The 19,515-nt window shown below is 41.2% G+C and overlaps 1 protein-coding gene across 1 annotated transcript; it reads right to left on the bottom strand.

Moving 5' to 3' along the window:
- Positions 1 to 9,241: 9,241 nt before the first annotated feature.
- On the bottom strand, positions 9,242 to 18,999 carry OVOL2 (ovo like zinc finger 2). The gene is made up of 4 exons (XM_075596272.1): positions 18,567 to 18,999; positions 16,738 to 16,997; positions 12,817 to 13,003; positions 9,242 to 10,029 (listed from the first exon to the last, which is right to left on the bottom strand). The coding sequence occupies exons 1-4, from the start codon at positions 18,664 to 18,666 to the stop codon at positions 9,704 to 9,706; spliced, it is 873 nt and encodes a 290-aa protein (XP_075452387.1). The 5' UTR covers positions 18,667 to 18,999; the 3' UTR covers positions 9,242 to 9,703.
- Between the last annotated feature and the right edge of the window lie 516 nt (positions 19,000 to 19,515).

Genomic DNA, 19,515 nt, shown 5'->3' with positions numbered 1-19,515 from the left:
TCATGTATGGCGCAATCCTACAAACTAACGGTATGTTAACCCTTACTTATTTGTTCCAATGATAACGCCATTGTGGATGTATTTATCAAGCACTGGGTCCAATATCTTACTATGCAAAAAGGCTGACTTCCCATAAGTTCATGGACTTTATTATATGTTATAGTTCTGACTTAGATTGAGCACTGTATTTGGGACTCATGCCCCATAACTACACACTATTAGCATAGCAGATGGCGTCTGCATTTTCAGAACAGATCCAAAATACCATACATATACACTTTAATATCTACACATATTAATAAGTTCCATTCTGGTGGGCTCAGTGGGTCGAAATTTGCCAGTTTTTAATGCCTACAGTGACTCCACATATTGGCCAAATATCAACTCTCTGCGACCTCCAGAACTGAAGATACAGAAATGCACTTTAAAACATCTTTAAAATACAGGATTATAATGAAACATGGGAACAGGGGAACATACATTTTCATGACATGACAAGTTGTAAACCACCTTCCTGGACCGCAGTCCAGTTAACCCCTTGCCTCCCTGGTGAGGTCAGGGGGTGGCCATATGCAACCCCTTTAATACCGGGCCAACCCCCTTTCTACAGTCTTCACTTACCGACATCTTACCTATCAAATCAAATTGCATCTGTAGTAACAAGAAACTAAGGGCGAGAATCACCAACTTCCAATACAGTTACTGCACCGCAATGCTGCACTAACTGCCACCATCCAAGTCACTGCGTAAATGGGTTAAATACAATTGCCCTGGTGGAGAAGTAGACTATTCCCAATATCTCTATTCTTTGTATTTACTTCATTGCAGCACAGTAAAGTGATGTGACTAGGAACGGTGTCAAGAAGATGTACATGAGAGTCTATGGGGCAAGATGTAGACCTAATTAGAAGTGGCAAATATAAGAGGTAGAGGTAGTAACAGCTGAAAGTTGTGTAACCTGAACAGAACACGTAAAACCTAGAATACAGTGTGTGAGGCAGAAGGCACATTGATTGTTGATTCAGAAGGAAATGTGCCCAGTGGGGAAAATGAAAAAACAAGTGTCAGCAGGATCTGTTCATATTTTGGGGGCTTACTAGAGGTTGGAGATGGAGAAGAACTGGCATGACTTTGGTTGGGAGATGAGGAACATGAATAGCAAAAAACAAGCACATGCCTCTAAGGACCAGCCGATAACAAGCACATGGCTCTAAGGACCAGCCGATAACACGCACATGGCTCTAAGGACCAGCTGATAACAAGCACATGGCTCTAAGGACCAGCTGATAAGGACATGGTAGTTGGATGGGACAAGCTGGAAACCAGCACCTGCTTCTTATGACTAGCAGGAAACAAGTTCTTAGGATGCCTTCTTTCTACAATTTAAATAAGCAGTAAGAGCAGAGGCATGGCAAGGAAGTGAGATGTCTGATTATTCTTCTCATGCCTTTACTCTCCTTTTTGCTTCTCCATAAAAATTTAAAAAAAGTACATTTACTGTAGGTGTTATAGTTCTCAATGTTTACAGGTGATGGATGCAAAAGCAATATTAAAAATTGTGAACAAATATTTTCTACATATTTATCCTTCAACACAAACACACCACTTATACCCTTACTTTTTTCCATAAAAGCTTTCCTTTTGCTGTCTGATCTATGCATGTTTTATCTCAGTTCATATCTTAAAGCAGCATAACATGAAAAATCCTATATATACAGGCAGTCCTCGGTTATTCGACACAATGCGTTACTCAAAATGGCGTTGGATAGCGAAACGTTGTAAAGCGAAACACGTTTTCCCATAGGAACACTGTTTAAATAAAAGGTTCCGTTCCTGAAGGCATTTTTAATTCTAAAATACACAAAATATTTTACGCAGACAATAAGATATGCAGCACTCACATAAATTATATAGTGTATATACTGTATTATATATATATAATATATAGTATAATATATATATATTATATACACAAACAACTTTGCAAAGCGTCGTAAGAGTGTTGGATAAGCCGTTTTGGCATTGTAAAAATGAACATGGGTATGCATTGCATAAGGTTGGATAAGCCATTCGTTGTAAAACTAGGACTGCCTGTATATATATAATTTATTTTTTTTAGAAATCAGTTTTGTATTAGATAATATGGTCTGTCTGCATGTCTTTTTAAAACTCAATGCCTTTTAATGCTCTTTTCTAAAAATAAAAAAAATATATATATATATATATGTATATATTGTCCTGATCATCCTTTTGGTTGCTACAGCAACCATTTAGAACGTCACATCCACTTCCTCTTTTGAAACAGAATGTGACGCACCTTTTTGAGCTCTGCCATTTAGCAACAAAGTATTACAAACAGATCTGTTGCTGTGTTCCAAATTGTATTATTGGCTATTACAACAATAAAGTGTTACACTTAGTAATATAATGTTGCATATCAGCTACAGAATTTTGCAGAGCTAGTACAGGGGTGTGCATTTCCCCCCTCCCCACCCTAGAAAATTTCACGATTAAGTGGAAAAACACGTTGTTGGTCAAAAAACTTTTATAAACCATTATTTCTAATTGGCTTCTAAAACGAATCTGACCATTCTAAAAGCAAAGATTTTACTTTTTTTTTTCCCTTGTAGAAGTTTATTACAAATTGCAATGCTCAGGGGCCTCTGAATTGGGAGTATTTGTAAATCTGTAGCCCACCATATCCTTATCAGATAACCAATAAGATAAGTCGGAAAAGGGGCCTCTTTCTGTGCAAATTCACAAAGGGATTAGCCAGAGAAAATAAAATCCATCCCAAATCTCAACTCGCCATGTTTACAATGTGCTAATCAGTGTCACATTTGGTAATATTTAAAAATGTCACAGCCATAAGAACACGTTTGGCCTAGGATGGACTGCCCTTTTTAAAGAATGTGTACAAACCTTTCGGGGAATCCTGTGTGCACTTTTGCATGCCATTACCCAGAATCCCTGGCTGCAGAGGAAGCACTGAATACTAAGAGATAATGGGAAACGACCAGGTTAGCAGACGTGTCTGAGACAAAAAATACCACTTGTGCTGCATTTGCATATTTGGGAGAACACAGAACAGTCGCCTCAATGATTCAAAAACGTAATTGCATACAGATATTTTAAGAAATTCTGCACATTCCTATAAACTACCGTATTTCCTCGATTCGAAGACGCACTTTTTTTAATCATTTTCAGACGTGTGAAATTGGGATGCGTCATAGAAACGATGTTTTAAAAACAAAACGAGGCTGCAAGGGGGTGCTGCTGGAGCAGCCGCAGCGGGGATGCTTCCAATGCCCCGTTTACGCTGCGCACTTCGTGACGTGCGTTCGTCACCGACCCCTGGCGGCCTATGGTAGTGTTCAGTCTTGAATCTACATTTGGCTGCAAAGTGCGGTGTCGACGCTGCTGCAGTCGCGGGAGTCTTTTCAATCTGTGATCTCAGGCTGCAGCAGCGTGACGTCAGTTGCAGCAGCCAATCAATGCATTGGCTGCTGAAATTGACCAGAAACTCGGCAGCTCCCTGCTCCAGCCACACACACTGTTTATGTTATGTTTATGTAATATGTTCTGTTTCTGTGATTTTACAATGCCCGTGACACAGCCCCCCCCCCCCCAAATGTTTTATTAAATTAATGGTGCGTCTTAGAATCGAGGAAATAAAATATATGACAAAGGTTTTTGCCTTAGGCTCATTCTGGATTGCGTCACAACATTTGTCTATATTTTCATTTTTTATTTTTAAACTTGCTATTTCTTTTTGTGTTGTATACTTTCCTATGCATCTCATCTATATATATAAGTCTCAAATAATGTTTGTGTGTGTATGTCTGCTAGACAGCTCATTGGCCTGCGGGCCAGGCAGGGAGGAGCCAGGCAGGGAGAAGAGACACACATGCACACTCTCCTCACACCGTGACCACTTGCGCCTCTGACCAACACACACACACACACCCCTCTCCCGGTGCCCGTCACTCTCTCCCGTCAGCCGGACCGCAGCTCACCTTCCACACACACACACACACACACACACCCTCCTGGTGGCCTCACTCTCCCCCCTCAGCCGGACCGCAGCTCACCTTCCCCCCCTGCTGGTGGCCGTCACTCTCCCCCCTCAGGCACAAATACCACTCCCCCCCCCGCCTTGCCTCACCCAAACCCGGACGCTCTGCAACATCCCCAGCCGCACCATAACACTCCCGGACGGAGGGGAAGTACGGCGCGGGTCTCCTGCCCCAGCCTGCCACTCTTGCCCCCCCCCCCCCCCGCCAACTTCCTGAACCACCTCCTGCCCCAGCCAGATGCCACGGGGATATCAGTGCCAGGAGGGGAACCGTCTGCCGCCAGGAACCACCACCCTGTCAAGGTAAGTCACCCACCGTCTCCCACCCACGCACTGTTACCCACCATCTCCCACCCACCCACTGTCACCCAGTCAAAGTCAACCACCCACACACCCACCCAGTCACCCACACACCCACCCAGTCACTCACTCACCCAGTCACTCACCCACCCAGTCACTCACCCACCCAGTCACTCACTCACCCACCCAGTCACTCACCCACCCAGTCACTCACCCAGTCACTCACTCACCCACCCAGTCATTCAATCACCCACCCAGTCACTCAATCACCCACCCAGTCACTCAGTCACCCACCCAGTCACTCAGTCACCCATGCAGTCACCCACCCACTCAGTCACCCACTCACTCACCCACTCACTCAGTCACCCACTCACTCAGTCACCCACTCAGTCAGTCAACCCACCCACTCAGTCAACCCCCCCACTCAGTCAACCTACTCACCCACAGTCAGTCAAGGTCACCCACACACCAACCCATTCTGTCACCCACCCAGTCAGTCACCCACTCACCCACACAGTCAGTAACCCAAAACCACCCACCCATTCAGTCAGTCACCGACCCCACCCACCCACTCACCGACCCCACCCACCCACTCACCGACCCACTCACCGACCCACTCACCGACCCACTCACCAACTGACCAAAACCCACTCAGTCACCCACCCACTCACCGACCCACCCAACCCAGTCACCGAACCAGAAAAAGTCACCCAGTCACCGACCCAGTCACCGACCCAGTCACCGACCAAAAAAAAGTCACCCAGTCACGACCCACCCACCCACCCAAAAAAAGTCACCCAGTCACCGACCCACCCACCCACCCACTCAGTTAAATGTCACCCACCCACTCAGTCAAGTATCACCAACTCCGTCAAGTGTCACCCACCCACTCAGTCAAGTGTCACCCACCCACTCAGTCACCCACACACTCACACACCCACTCAGTCACCCACACACTCACACACCTACTCAGTCCCCCACACACTCAGTCAACTCAGTCACCCACCAAGCAGCCCAACCCTGTCGCCCGCCCCCCCCCCCCCCAAAAAAAAATTACTTCCCGGGCAACGCCGGGTATATCAGCTAGTGTTAAATATTTGCATTTATACAAAGCAGTAGAGATGTGAATCTCTGTAATCAGTGAAGCAGTGTATAATATTAATCATGTAACAACATATATTGTCATTCTTAATGTTGTTGAGTTGGAAGACAGTTAATTATATCACCAGGGAGTGGAAATAGAGACTTGCTTGTAGAGCTCATTAGTGTGCTATAGCAGAAAGGCCTGAGTCTGGAGCCATAAGAGCCACAAACTGTCTATGAAACAGCAATGACTCAATCAGTTCCTATTTTAGCAGGCAAATCTCCCTAGTGCTGTTCAATCTTCATCCATAAATGGCTATGTAATGCCAAATTTTCTCACAGTTTGGTGAAATAGTGTCTTCAGGTGGGTGCAACCAGCCAGGAAATGGTGCAGAGAGGAGATCCAAACTTGGAGAAAAAAGCAGAGCACCACAGTGCTCCACTTTATTCTCCAAGTTTGGATCTCCTCTCTATTTTCATTTATAGGAACAGTGCAAGCTGTCCTTTTTCTTTATTGATAAATACATATTTTAGATTTTAGGTTCATTCAACAGTAACCTGAAGAAATTTACTATTGTGAAAGCTTCATTAAAAAAAAAAAAGTGTGATTTTCTCCAAGTAAAAAAGCTTCCCCGATGGGTCTGAAATATTTAAGAACTGCTTTGAGTTATAGCTTTGCCTCTCATTCTATCCAAATATGTAAAGATGTAATCAGCTTTTAAGTGATGTGCTTATAGACTTTCCAAAGATGCTACTCTCTCTCTTCCTATTCAGACCCCTCTACAAATGCTATGAAGCAACTTCCCCATATCTTGGAAGATTGAGCTCCTTTCAAATAGAAAATATAAACTTCATATGAATAAGAGCTTTTGCCTGGTACTTCTTGCAAAGTAAGTCATCTACACAAACATTTCTGTGGTGCGTTTACAAAATATAAATATTCACATATGAATTCTTCCGTATGAGCATTATCCATCGTACATCTTTACAAAATCATACTCATTCAAGTACTTATGAATTCTTGCCCAATAGTTTTCAGAGTACAGTACAGTAAAGTTTGTGTGCATGTAATATCAGATGAAAAAAATAATAATTTAGCTGTATTGACGCACTCATAAAAAAAAGAACTTGCAGAAATATCATGGCATAAAGAGGCAATCCAAGTGGCAATGTAAAAAAACAACTTTTTTTGTGTTACTTTTATTGAAAACTAATTACCTAAGCTGCCGATCAATGTGATCGATCAGCAAAGATCCTGTATCCCCAGCTTCACTTAATGGCCACCTTTCAGTTTCAAATCAATCCTTCAGTCAGTGTAACTCAGCAGCTACAATGTATACTTATATTACTAAGGTAACATTATCTATGGTTAGAGCTTGCAGCTCAAACTGCTGGGAATATTGGCAACAAATTATCACAAACAGGAAAGTGTTACAAATATTTTGCACTGCTGGGGGAGTGTGCTAAAACCTGCTATAGAAATCAGAGGATACTCAACATATTTATTATACCTCATTAATAATGGCATTAAGAGTTGAATTTAAAAAAACTCAGTAAGTACTAGTACTACAGAACTAATTGATTTAAAAAAAAAAACACGTGGGATGGCTTGGATTGCTCCTTTAATAGATCATATAAATATACCACTTGTGAGCACATTCATATGTCTCAAATAGGTCTGCAACCCTGTCTTTGCCCATTATCTCTTAGCATGCACTGCTTCCACTGCAGCCAGGTATTCTGGGTAATGACATGCAAATGAGCCCTCAGTGTGACACCTTTTTGTTTCTTGTCCATTTTAACATGGAGCCCTATAAGCTGATGCCTGCTGTATAACACATCTTTTCAGCACAGCCTGGGTACTTTAAATAACTCCCCTATCCCTCTCAGGAAGAAGCCTATGCGAAACGTGCGTCAGAGGGGAGCACCATGACGTCACGCATCACGCGACTGCCTACCGAGTGAATGCCAGCGTGCTTGAGCATTGCGCAGTGCAGCCACGCAGCAAACACTGATCATAACGCAGCCTTCTTGGAATGCATCCCCGCAGGGCCAGCACAGATACGTTTTGGGGGTCTTCTCTCCCTCCTTCTGTCCTCTCCCCACCCTTTCCCCCCCCCCCCCCAGTGACGCAGGGGTATGTTTTTGAGGGACAAGGTAAGCGGGTATTTGCATTTCATTTAACAGGTAGCTATGGTTAATATGCCATATCCCCGCAGGGTCAGTCTAGATTGGTGTGTAGGGATTTGTACCTTTCTTTCCCTCCCCTGTGTGTAGTTAAATTGCTACAATGGTCAGTTATAAGCGGGGTCTCTTTACAGACATCCACCTCCTACATTATATGTTGATATAGTCGATCATGTATGTATGTGATTTAATAATCACAGGGCTTGCTGTGATTTAGGTGAAATTGTTTTTCTTTGTTTAGTTGGCACTACACTGTCACTGATTGTTTGCAAGTGGTCGCTGCCTCTATACTTTAGGGCATTACACCTCAGCCAGATTCTTTGGCATATAGGGTCACCATACCCTTAGCCAAGTGTGGTTTGCGTGACCTCACTAGAGGCAAAATGTGGTACCTACTGACCTAACTTACTTGTACTGGTCACCCACTGCCTTGATCATCTATTAGCATTTACGGCTATTATTTAATACGATTTTATTGTTCTCACTCATCTAATCTGGTCCTATTATTCTAATGCAGTATAATAAATAGTGTTTTAACATTACAACTATACAATACATAACGGACCAGTATCACTACTCTCTTCCGTTGTCTCTAATTGTATGCAGGTACTTCCCCCCACACAGACATTGAGTGCATGCTATAGGGACTTATCCGGCAGGCAGTGCCTTTACTCCGCCAGTGTTCTCTCTTTCTTGGGTATAAAAGTCCACAAAGCTCCTTTAAATATAGAAATAAATACATTGTTTATTTAGCTATAGTTAAGACCGCATAAGTCACATAACATCTTTATGAGGCCAGAAATCTTCCCAAGAAGAACTGAAGGCAGTACCTTCTGCAGTGGAAATGAAATGCAACTTTAACTTGACCCTAAAGCTTAAAGTATGTTAGAAGCAGTAAAAATTGACAAAATGTGTTAAATACTGCTGCAATAGGGATATCAACAACAAGCATCAAACAGTTAAAATCTGAAGCACGTACAATCTTAAAACTAAAAGTGCCTTTATTCTGTTCACTGGAAGTCACAAAGGCCAACTAGGCTCTTATAACAGTCAGTGAACTTTTTTGCTAGTGACTTTCTCTCTGATGTCAGGTACACAGGTACTGAAGTGGTCACAGTGACAGAAAGTTTTGACAGTCAGATTGTTTGAGTATTTGACAAAGTTCCATTTCAAGCAGCTGATACAGGAAGGATTGTTAAGTAATAAACTCGCTAGTTATGCAACAGTGACCTGTTTTAAAGGTCTCTATAAGTAGGGGCAGTTTATCTTTCAAGGTGGAACAGGTCCTTACCTGACTTGTAAAGACCAACAAACAGGTCATTGTTGCTATTTAAATCCTGGTTTAATTCATGTAATTAAGCGGAGTCTTGTAACCTGCATTGTTTCATAGAATTGACTTAAATGAACATTCTGAGGGCCATGGCCCGTCAGTAACTGACCAATCAGGATGCAGCTTTTTGAGTAATAGCAGTAACAGAATTATCATTGTCTGATGGACACAGAACCCTTTGTGTTAATAGAACACTTAACTGCTATGCAACATTTATTCAGGAATGACTTATCCTCGCTCAGAAACGTAGTAAGAAAGGACTCAGAAAATGTAAACATTAGTTTAATATTAGGCACCAGCACCCATTCTATATATAAAAATGTAAAGTGTGTCTCTGTTTAAAAAAAAAAAAAAAAAATCTTTATACCAATGCAAAATGTTTTTCTCTTTTTACAATAATTGTTAGCAAGTCACATCGATATTAACATTTGGCTGATTTATACCATATATTATATACATCCATCCAAACAGCTGTACATTCCTTGGGAACAGTCTACTTCAATATACATGAATTAGCTCACTCTATCCTAAAAAATAATAATTGTGCTTTCAGTCTTTCAGCAAAATCAGTAGTTTTATGTATACCAAAAAAAAGTAATATCTAACTACATTAAGTTCATTGTATTAATTTAAAAAGCCCTCTGCCTTTAAAAGTAATAATAAAAAAAAAAAAGCAAGTTCATATACTATGTAAACTTCTCCACAGGGGGCAGGGTTGCCCTGCTCCCTCACTCCACCTCCTCCTCCTCCTCCTCCTCGTCTGGTTTGGGACTCATCTGAAGAACAGAGGTGATTTTGGTTTGCAAAATAGCCGCCAGTTTTTTGGTGGTCTTCTTGAGGAAAGCACTCCCAGGGTGGCCGTCGTACACGTGCAGGTACAAATCCTCTTGGGAGGGGCCCGTGTAGCCACAATCCTCGCAGACAAAGAGCTTGTCCCTCCGTTGTTTGTAGGCGTAGCCTTGCTGCACCCCATGGATTTTTTTGAGGTGAGATTCCAGGGAACAGCGCTGAGTGAATGCTTTGTTGCAGATCTCACACTTGTACGGGCGGATTCCTGCAAACAAACAGAACCAGGGAGTCAAAATCCCATTTTATACCTTCCTGTCAACGGAGAGGATTTCACATTGTTATGATTTCAGACAAATATAGGGTTATTTATTAATAATTATTTGTTCTTGTATAGCACCGCCAGGTTTACGTAGCGCTTTTCAGAGACATTTTGCAGACACAGTCCCTGCCCCGTGGAGCTTACAATCTATGTTTTTGGTGCCTGAGGCACAGGGACATAACGTAACATGCCCAAGGTCACAAGGAGCCGACACCTAAGATAGTGCCGGTTGGGGCAGTTTAATTAATTGCCCTTATTTGTGTTACTTATTTTTGAATCGTGTAAATGATGGAGCATGTAGATACCAGATTTCTATGGCTTCATTGGTGATCATGAAAAGCCTAAAAAGCTTTCAAGTGATGGCTGGCTTTACTTGTTTATTTTCCAATGCCAGAGGACCCGGAAGAGCATTGGAAGGTCCATCCAACATGGATAAATCCAGAAATTCATGGCAGTCTTTGCAGTTTGGAGACACCAAGTCGGACGACTTTGAGAGGCCTTTCACCAATATGGCATGTCACCAATTATTTTACCAATCTCTCTCCATAAATTAAATGTTGAGATTTAAAAAAAAAAAAAAGCAACATTTTTTTTATGTTCCTGCCTTGTTAATCGATTCTCCTTTTCCTCAGGTTCCAATGATTGGATGAGCGAAGTTTAAGAGTTTGACAGACAAACTTCAATTGATAAAGTATAATTCTGACATCATTAGCCCAGCACAAGCAACTCTCACCAATAAAATCTATTCATTGATGTGCCATCTTTACCCTTTCTGCCAACTTTAATATATGGTGCCAAACTTGAGTAAAACTTCTAAATGGTCCCAAAATTTTCAGCAAGGCAGGTTTACAATATTAGCTCATATTTGCTCCATGTAAGGCAGTTGGAGAGCTAATTAGTTATATTTACATCCCCAAAACAGGAATCCCTCTTTAATGAAGAGAGTAAAACAACACCTATGTATTATATTTATTCTTAACAAATAAGTGGTGTCATAATCTGAAAATAATGCAATTTAGTGAAGGTCAGCACAGCAAGGAAGGTTATATCATAAAAAAAAATCTACATTAATAAGGCATTGGTAAGTCTTGGAGACACATGGTTATGGATTTCTCAACCAGAATGAAGTCTCCTTTTGACCATTATCATTTGGCCACCAATAACATTGCAGATACAGCTCTGGGAGTCTCTGATCTAGGTGCTAAAACAGTTTCTAAGCTTGTGAATTTCACATCTGCGGTGTTATTTATTAATATACTATTCCAATAAAACCAAGCATTCCAATAAATGAAGACGTCACTTGCAAGCACAGATAAAACCATTACTGCAGCTGTGTTAAATGTGATTTTGAGGGTAAAATCTTGAACAATAACAATTAGTAACATGCAACACATTTGCATTATAATTGCCCAAAAATAAACATTTAAAAAAAAAACATTTCTTTAACTCAATTGTCACTTTTGTAAACGATCCTTTGTAAATTAATTACTGTAGCATTCTTTCCCCTATCTGGTCTGAGTGCGTACAAAAAAACATTTTGTATTTTATATTTCATTTTAGAGTTGGGGGTTTTCTGGCAGAAATCGGTTGTTAGGAACTGCCCCTAATCACAATGTGTTCGTTTATATTAATCACCATTTCATCCCGAGCACCCAGAATATTTTTGCACACAATAGTGGTCCCAGTATCCAGGCATGAACGAAAATGTTATTTTGCATTTAAACCCTTTGGCAACCAAGGGGTTCAAAACCTAATAATAACTTTTGGAATGCAAAAAATCAGTTCTGCCCTTTGTAGCGTTGTGTTTGGAAAGTAATAAGCCTATCAGTTTAGTCTCTAGTTTACTTAGGTCTTGCAGTCTTTAAGCATATAATACACACCGTCAACTGCAAAAAATAGCAGATAACAAAGGGCAAAGGCATTTGTACTTTCCAAGGCACCGTTAACGCTCTATTGACTGCTCATTTTAAAGCAGCCAAGGTTACTGTTAAACTTAAATACAGATCTTTCATTTAAAAACGGCTGCATTTGCAGGTATATCCCCATACCTGGATTAAAATACTATGAACCTTGTGATTTATGCTGTATCTAAACTGATGCTAACAATATTATAAATGTACAAATGCTGTTCCCCCCCCCTCTTTCCTAATCCCTCCCCAAATGTGATACTTCCAGATTATATGTACCAATGTCCCCCCCTCCCCCTGTTTCTTTTATGTAGTCCCTCCCCTTATTCTTGAAAAAAGGTCAATAAAATCTTAAATGATAAAAAAAACAGCTACATTATCTCCATCACTGTCAGAGGAACAGAACGGGTTAAATGGTTTGCTGCCAGATATTGTTTTTCGGTGTTGTGGGCCTCGTCTTTAGCCAAGAGCTTAATATTGCAATTAGTTGGGGAACAGGCTTAGTGAAGTCTAATATATTTATTTTGTGTGTGTGTGTGTGTGTGTGTGTGTGTGTGTGTGTGTGTGTGTGTGTGTGTGTGTGTGTGTGTGTGTGTGTGTGTGTGTGTGTGTGTGTGTGTGTGTGTGTGTGTGTGTGTGTGTGTGTGTGTGTGTGTGTGTGTGTGTGTGTGTGTGTGTGTGTGTGTGTGTGTGTTACCCTTTCTTTTGTGGATCTGGGAGTAAGATGTTGAAAACCACTGAGCTACATAACACAATCTCTACCAACTTTGCTGTGCAACCTGTAGAGGGCGATAGAGAAACAATTACACTGCATTAACATTGTTACCTGTGTGAGTCCTCACATGTCTCTTCAGATCAAAGGTGTCATTAAATCCTTTCCCGCAGAAGGTGCACAGGTGCCTTTTCACCTGGTTATGGCACTTGAGGTGACGATTGAGCATGCGCTGTAAGCGGAAGCCTTTGCCACAGATGTCACAGCTGTAAATCTCCTCATTGCAGGTTCCAGTTGTGAACTAAGAATAAAATGAATAACGTGACTCACCGTGAGGACGAATACACTCTTTGTATTGTTATACAGAACAGGCACGGTTATCACAAGGAGCCTCGGGATCATCAATGTACACAACTAAAGTGGTTTTAACCATTTCTTTTTAGGTCTTAGATATAAGACTGTGCTGGACCATTTCCCACTGAACTATATACATAGAAGCTGCAATAACGTGAAAGTACTCATCTATGTAACATCCTTATTATCATGTGATACATAATAAAAAAAATATGTTCAATAGCTTTTCCGATTTGGGCTTAAAAGCTGAAACAATGCACACAGCACAATGATAACTACCACTGCAAATACAATATATTAATACATATTGCTAAATAATAAGGGGGGTTCTTAGAAAGTGTACTATTAATTTACATCAATATTTCTCCACATGTCTCCAAAAGTACAAGAGCATTTCAAGATGAAGTGTGTGATCATGATGGGGGGGAAAAATCAAACAAAAAGCGATATCATGTATATATTTTACCATTACATATTGTTTTGTGGTCTAGAAATGTGATTGTTCATTTTACACGCACTGAAGTCTGTCTACTGTGTTTAAGTGAATGGGTTGATACAAATAAAAACAACATGTAGCTTGTCTTTTCCATGTTACTGCTGTGACTGCACTTTTTAATTTGTGTAAATTCTGAAAGAAATTCTACTTGTGTCCAGTTTTAATAATTTCAGATTTAAAAACCACATATACTTTTACAAGTATACTATGGAAAATTAAGATATTGTCACCCTTACATTAAAATGGGAAAAATCAATTGTGAGTGATTTGTTACAATGCAATATATATGCAAGAGGCACCAACCAATTATAAGTCAGGTTTTTAGAGCTCATTCTGCACCTCTAGGTGAAAATTCTGCACCTCTAGGTGAAACTTTTGGGATTGTATTCATCACCCTTTGTCTCTCTATATTTGTATTAGCCTAGAACATTTGCACCAGTGGATTAAGGAAAGCCGCTATTTGAAGAGTTGAAGGTGTGTGTGTGTGTGTGTGTGTGTGTGTGTGTGTGTGTGTGTGTGTGTGTGTGTGTGTGTGTGTGTGTGTGTGTGTGTGTGTGTGTGTGTGTATCCTTGCTGCAGTGGAAGCAATGTATGCTAGATGATAATGGTGAAAAGCAGGGTTGCAGACCTGTAAGACATGTGAATGTGCTCACAAGTAATATTTTTATTTGATATATATATATTAATATTATACAATTTAGTATGTATAGGTATATGCTTTAAAAAAATGTGGAGTGAATCAAAATATAATACAATGTTATATTATAACCTAAATATTTGCCAGGAGGGCTGTTTCAAAGTGTTTAAATACCCTACTTGTACTGTAAAATTGAGGGTCAATATTAAAGTATTGCCTGTAGTAGCTGCGTTTTAAAAATAAAAATTTGGAATGAATTATTGCAATCAACGGAGGATTGATTATGACACCCTATTGTTTTAATTTCAAATTACATCAGCATAATTCATCAGTAGCAAAAAGATGGAAATCCTTAATCTCACAATAAACAATAAAAAATAGTTGTCAGTCTCCTTTATAATCAGTGATGCTGCTTTAACAGCTGGTTAATTGTTATCTACTGCAAAGAAATGTCTTTAGCAAGCAACTTGACTTACACCGAAAGAAATTAAAACATTTAGTTACAGTATGTAAAATAAAAAAGAAATGTGTACATTCCGATCAATTCATAATAACGTTGTCCTATTTCTAACAGATTTGAATTAGCCCCTTGTTTTGCATTAATTGAATTGTGTTGACAGTTTCTTCTCTGTCCCTCTGTTCTCACCAGATATTGATGCTTTGGGGCATGGCATGCACCATCAATTACTCTGGCCATTGCTGCAACCATGTTACCATGTCTCCTCTCTGGTTAATTGACCTAATCTTTCATTTGTAATTAAACAGAAGGGGGGGGGGGGGGGAATCTGTCTGTTCACGAGATCTGTAGCCCATGTAATGTTACCGGGTGTGCAGTAATTCCCGAGAAGTATATTGGAAGAAGTGATAAAGCAGGTCAAAGAGCACATTTCCTGCCCGGATAAAAATAGATATACTTGAATGGATTTCAATGCGCTCCCAGGTGGTTGAGACTTGTGCTATTGACTAATCACTCGTAGGAGATTGTCATAACTGGCATTCTACTTCTGCATAGGATAAGGAGCAACATGAAATCTATCAATGTTATTAGTCATGTAGGATACATTACTTCATAGTAGGGTTATAGTGGGACTGCAATGCTTAAAAGGTAGTTAATCTGGATAATAAAACAAGCAGAGGCGCATACCATAGTGAAGATAGTCTTTACTGGTATGTAGATAAAATGTAACAGAAGTGAAATGCACTGACAAACAAAATGGGAATATGTATGTATATATTTATTTAAAGAAAGGACCAGAATGGTCTAATTATCAGCACCAGACAAAATATATGCAAAATAAAGGGTGTTTATTGACCCATAACACACAGGAGCCCGACATTTCGGTCCCCGAGAGGACCTTCATCAGGTGTGTGTGTGTGTGTGTGTGTATATGTGTGTGTGTGTGTGTGTGTGTGTGTGTGTGTGTGTGTGTGTGTATATATATATTATATATTAGTTTCATTTGGTCCTTACCGCTTTTTATCACTGACATTTTCTTTCATTATTTTTTATGTGCATTTACTCTGAATAATCCTGGTGCTCAAATCCAGATCTGACTCAGTGTTCCAGGTCTGAGTCCCAATACAATATCAGAGGAATGAATAAGCAGAGGCACCTAGGTATAACTTTTATTCAATACTGTACAAAGGCAACCTTGCCAAAGGATATAGCTGTGTGCTTTCCCTTATGCATTCCTACAATATGCATACTCTTATGTATTACCTATTTTCAACCTTAAAAGTCTCAATTTAAAAAACATATTTGGGAAGATTGATTGTAGATTGACTAGCCAGCATGTTTTAATTGTTCTCTATAGAACTATTAAATGTATCCATTTTTAAGAACAATAACAATTGAGTGTCACTGCATACATAGTAAATACTGGATTAATTGACAATGTGGACAAACAAATCATATAAATGAATTAAGACATTTTTATTGGTGTATTCCCTGTTTAAGTTTAATTCAAATTTAGGTATATTTGCAGCTGTGTTCTTGTAAACATAAGCGTCTTATTAGTAATTTTCTAATCAAAGCAACAATTACAGAGCATATTCATGTAGTATTAGAGGCAGAACTGTAGATCAATGCACATTTAGTAAACATACAAATACACTTATTACATTTAGAGAAGTACTGATTTACGTATAAAAGGAATTTTTTTCTCCAGTATGAAAAGGCAGCAAGAGGGGTTTAGCTAACCCAAACAATTCTGATTCTCTCGCACTGTTATCGCAGATATTCAAACTACAGAGTATAAATGCACAAGGTATTGTCTCGAATTATAGGTTAATATAAAGACTGAGATTCGAGTCTCCGCACCCAAACTGAAAATATTTAGGTGTTAAGTGATACGATTCAAATACCTAGATATGTGAGATTCAGGGAATCCCATCAATTGCTCTTAATTGCCTAAGGAAGAATTAATTGTGTGCCTGTTAAACCTTTGATTACTTTAAGTAAGGACTTTCCATTCAAAATGAGTGACAATTTACAGACTTGCACAATGTCATTTGAGAACAAAAATAAAATAAAGCGATGGAGGAATACCTTAATTTTGGATCTGACAGGTGGTCGCTTTTCTTGGAGTGCCCCAACTTGCCCATCTGCATTCTCCTGGCTGTTGCCTTCTGCTGTAGGTGGTAGCACATCCACACCTGGGTGACTGCTGCCGGGGGTAGTGTCGCTGCCATTGCAGCTGCTGGCAGCACTGCTGCTCCTCTCAGGACTCTCCCCTGCAGGATCACCGCCGCTGCTGCTGTTGCTGCAGCTATCTTCATTTACATACTTCAAGATACAGTCTATGCTGACTGGAGGCAAACAGAGGGGAGGAGGTGAGCAGATAAGGGACACAAAGACATAGCATCACCTGCGGGGAACAGTTAGGCAAAGCGGTATTCTTTTTTTTCTCTTCCTTTAATGGGTAAATATGTAGTGCTGAGCCCTTCCCCCCCCCCCCCCCCAAGAGCAACAATCACAAGGGAGGGAAAGGGGTGGAGGTAGATTGGGGGAGAAGGGAGGGAGAGAGGTGGATTGGGGGGAGGAGGCAGGTGAGGAGAGGTTTTTTTTTTCACTTGCAGTATTTGAACTGAGGGTGTAGCTTTAGTGCAAGGCTCTCATTAACAAGTCAATGGCACAAAGCAAACAATTGGGGCTTGGTTTGACGCTGGCTGGGGAGTGATGGCGTGGAGCTTTCCGTTAGATTGAGAGAAAATAAACCCTAGTTGTGTACATGTAACACAGATATAACACACACACACACACACACACACACACACACACACACACACACACACACACACACACACACACACACACACACACACACACACACACACACACACACACACACACACACACACACACACACACACACACACACACACACACACACACACACACACACACACACACACCCCCCCCCCCCCCCCCCGCCCCGCACAGATCTGCTGGGATCCCCGCCTGGATTATGAGCAGTTGGCTTGTGGGAGCAGTTACAGTTAGGTGTGGTAATAAAAGTAATGCAGAAGTTGTTGCCCTGCCCTAGGGGGGTTTCTAGAAAATCAGCCGCACGCATTGTGGGCTCTCTCTCTATTTCTTACATGGGGTGTGACACTCTTGGAAGGACACACTGAAAAGTAAACACACAAAGGACACGAACAGCAAGGCACCTGCACCAACGTGTACCTGTAAACTCCTGGAAACAAAGTGTGTGGGTGTAATATATATTTTTTATTTTTAAGTATATATATACTTTAACATTTACACTGTAACAGATTATGATCAATATATTAATACACACACACATTAATATATATATATATATCGTGATCATACACGAGATCACTATATATATATATATATATATATATATATATATATATATATAATATATAGTGATCATAATCTGTTAGTGTAAATGTTAAAGTGTGTGTGTATATATTTATATATATATATATATATATATATATATATATATATATATATATATATACACACAGACACACACATTTTATTTATTACTCTTGATGAATAACATTATATATAAATACAATAGCTAGATCAGCAGTATTTGTATAAACCTCTTGTATGTTCGATAAATCAGAAAATGAAGCCTGAGAGAGAGAGAGAGAGAGCGGTGTAACTAATGTCCCGCTGGCCGTGCTGCTCCCCCCCCCCTCGCCCCCCGGTGCAGTGCCCACTCCCCTGGTGCTGCTCCCCTCCCTCGCCCTCCGGTGCGGTGCCCCCTCCCGGTGCAGTGCCCCCTCCCTCGCCGCCGGTGCTGCTCCCCTCCCTCGCCCACCCGTGCTGCTCCCCTCCCTCACCCCCCGGTGCTGCTCCCCTCCCTCGCCCCCCGGTGCAGGGCCCCCTCTGCTCACCTGGGATGTAGGTGTCCGCTCTCTCCGCGTCTGGAAGTGCATCCCAGCTGCGCGCTGCGGGCAGGGGGTTCCTCCTCTTCACCAGGAAAGCTCTGGGCATGATGCTCCCTCACACACACACACTGCCAGGAGGGTGAGAGGGGGGGGGGGGGGGGGCTGAGCTCCCGGTCTCCCGGTCTCCCGGTCTCCCGGCACCTTGCGGTTTCCCTACCACTTCCCTCCAAACTTTTTTAGTTTTCCGTTTCTTGCTCTCCCCCTCTTTCTCTTCTTGTCACACAAGTCACAGATCCTCCGGTGAGCCACACATCCAGCATTAAAAAAAAAAAAAAAAGAGAACATGTAGGAAATAACTTAGCAAGTCCAAGGTGTTTTTCTTTCTCCTCCGCTAGGATATTATCAGAGAAGTAACCTTACACACCAAAAAAAAAAAAAAAAAGTTACAAGAAGGTGGAATAGAAAAATGCACCAGGAACTGGAGCAGTGAGCATGCGTGCTGCAAATATAACGGTGTCAACAAGCCCTCCTTACCTGTCTGACCGGTTAGAGCAGCTCAGCCCAGTCCCAGCCCTTCCTCAGGCTGCTGAGTGTTTGCAGAAGAATGCAGCGCTTCAGAGCTGGAGACAAAGCACCGCCACTGCTAGCCCATGCATGGCCCGCCAGAGTGCAGCTACCTGGCTGAGCCCACCCAACCCTCACACAAAGCGGGACGCTGGGGATGTTTTGGGCTTTTCAGTTCGTCCAATGTCAGATTTTAAAACGCCAGTGCCCATATAGATCAAATAAGTTCACTCAAGGAAATCCAAAAGCATGTGAAGTCTTCATAACGCACTGTTAAGTGTCACTGAAACCTTGAAAGACATGCTGTATGGGGGAAGGATGCTGGGCACTTTTGCAGTCAGTCAGTTATTTGTGCTGCTCCTCACTCTTAATAAGTAAGATAGCATCACTC

The sequence above is a fragment of the Ascaphus truei genome, chromosome 4 (genome assembly GCF_040206685.1).
Source record: "Ascaphus truei isolate aAscTru1 chromosome 4, aAscTru1.hap1, whole genome shotgun sequence".
Lineage (NCBI taxonomy): Eukaryota > Metazoa > Chordata > Amphibia > Anura > Ascaphidae > Ascaphus > Ascaphus truei.
The sequence above is the reverse complement of the archived record's forward strand: the minus strand, read 5'-3'. Positions and strand labels throughout refer to the sequence as shown.

Excerpts from the sequence above, each read along its gene's own strand:
- OVOL2 (XM_075596272.1), bottom strand. The coding sequence starts at position 18,666 with ATGCCCAGAGCTTTCCTGGTGAAGAGGAGGAACCCCCTGCCCGCAGCG. Across the intron at positions 16,998-18,566 it reads AGCGGACACCTACATCCCAG|TCAGCATAGACTGTATCTTG; the intron begins GTGAGCAGAGGG and ends GTTTGCCTCCAG. Across the intron at positions 10,030-12,816 it reads ACATGTGAGGACTCACACAG|GAATCCGCCCGTACAAGTGT; the intron begins GTAACAATGTTA and ends GTTTGTTTGCAG.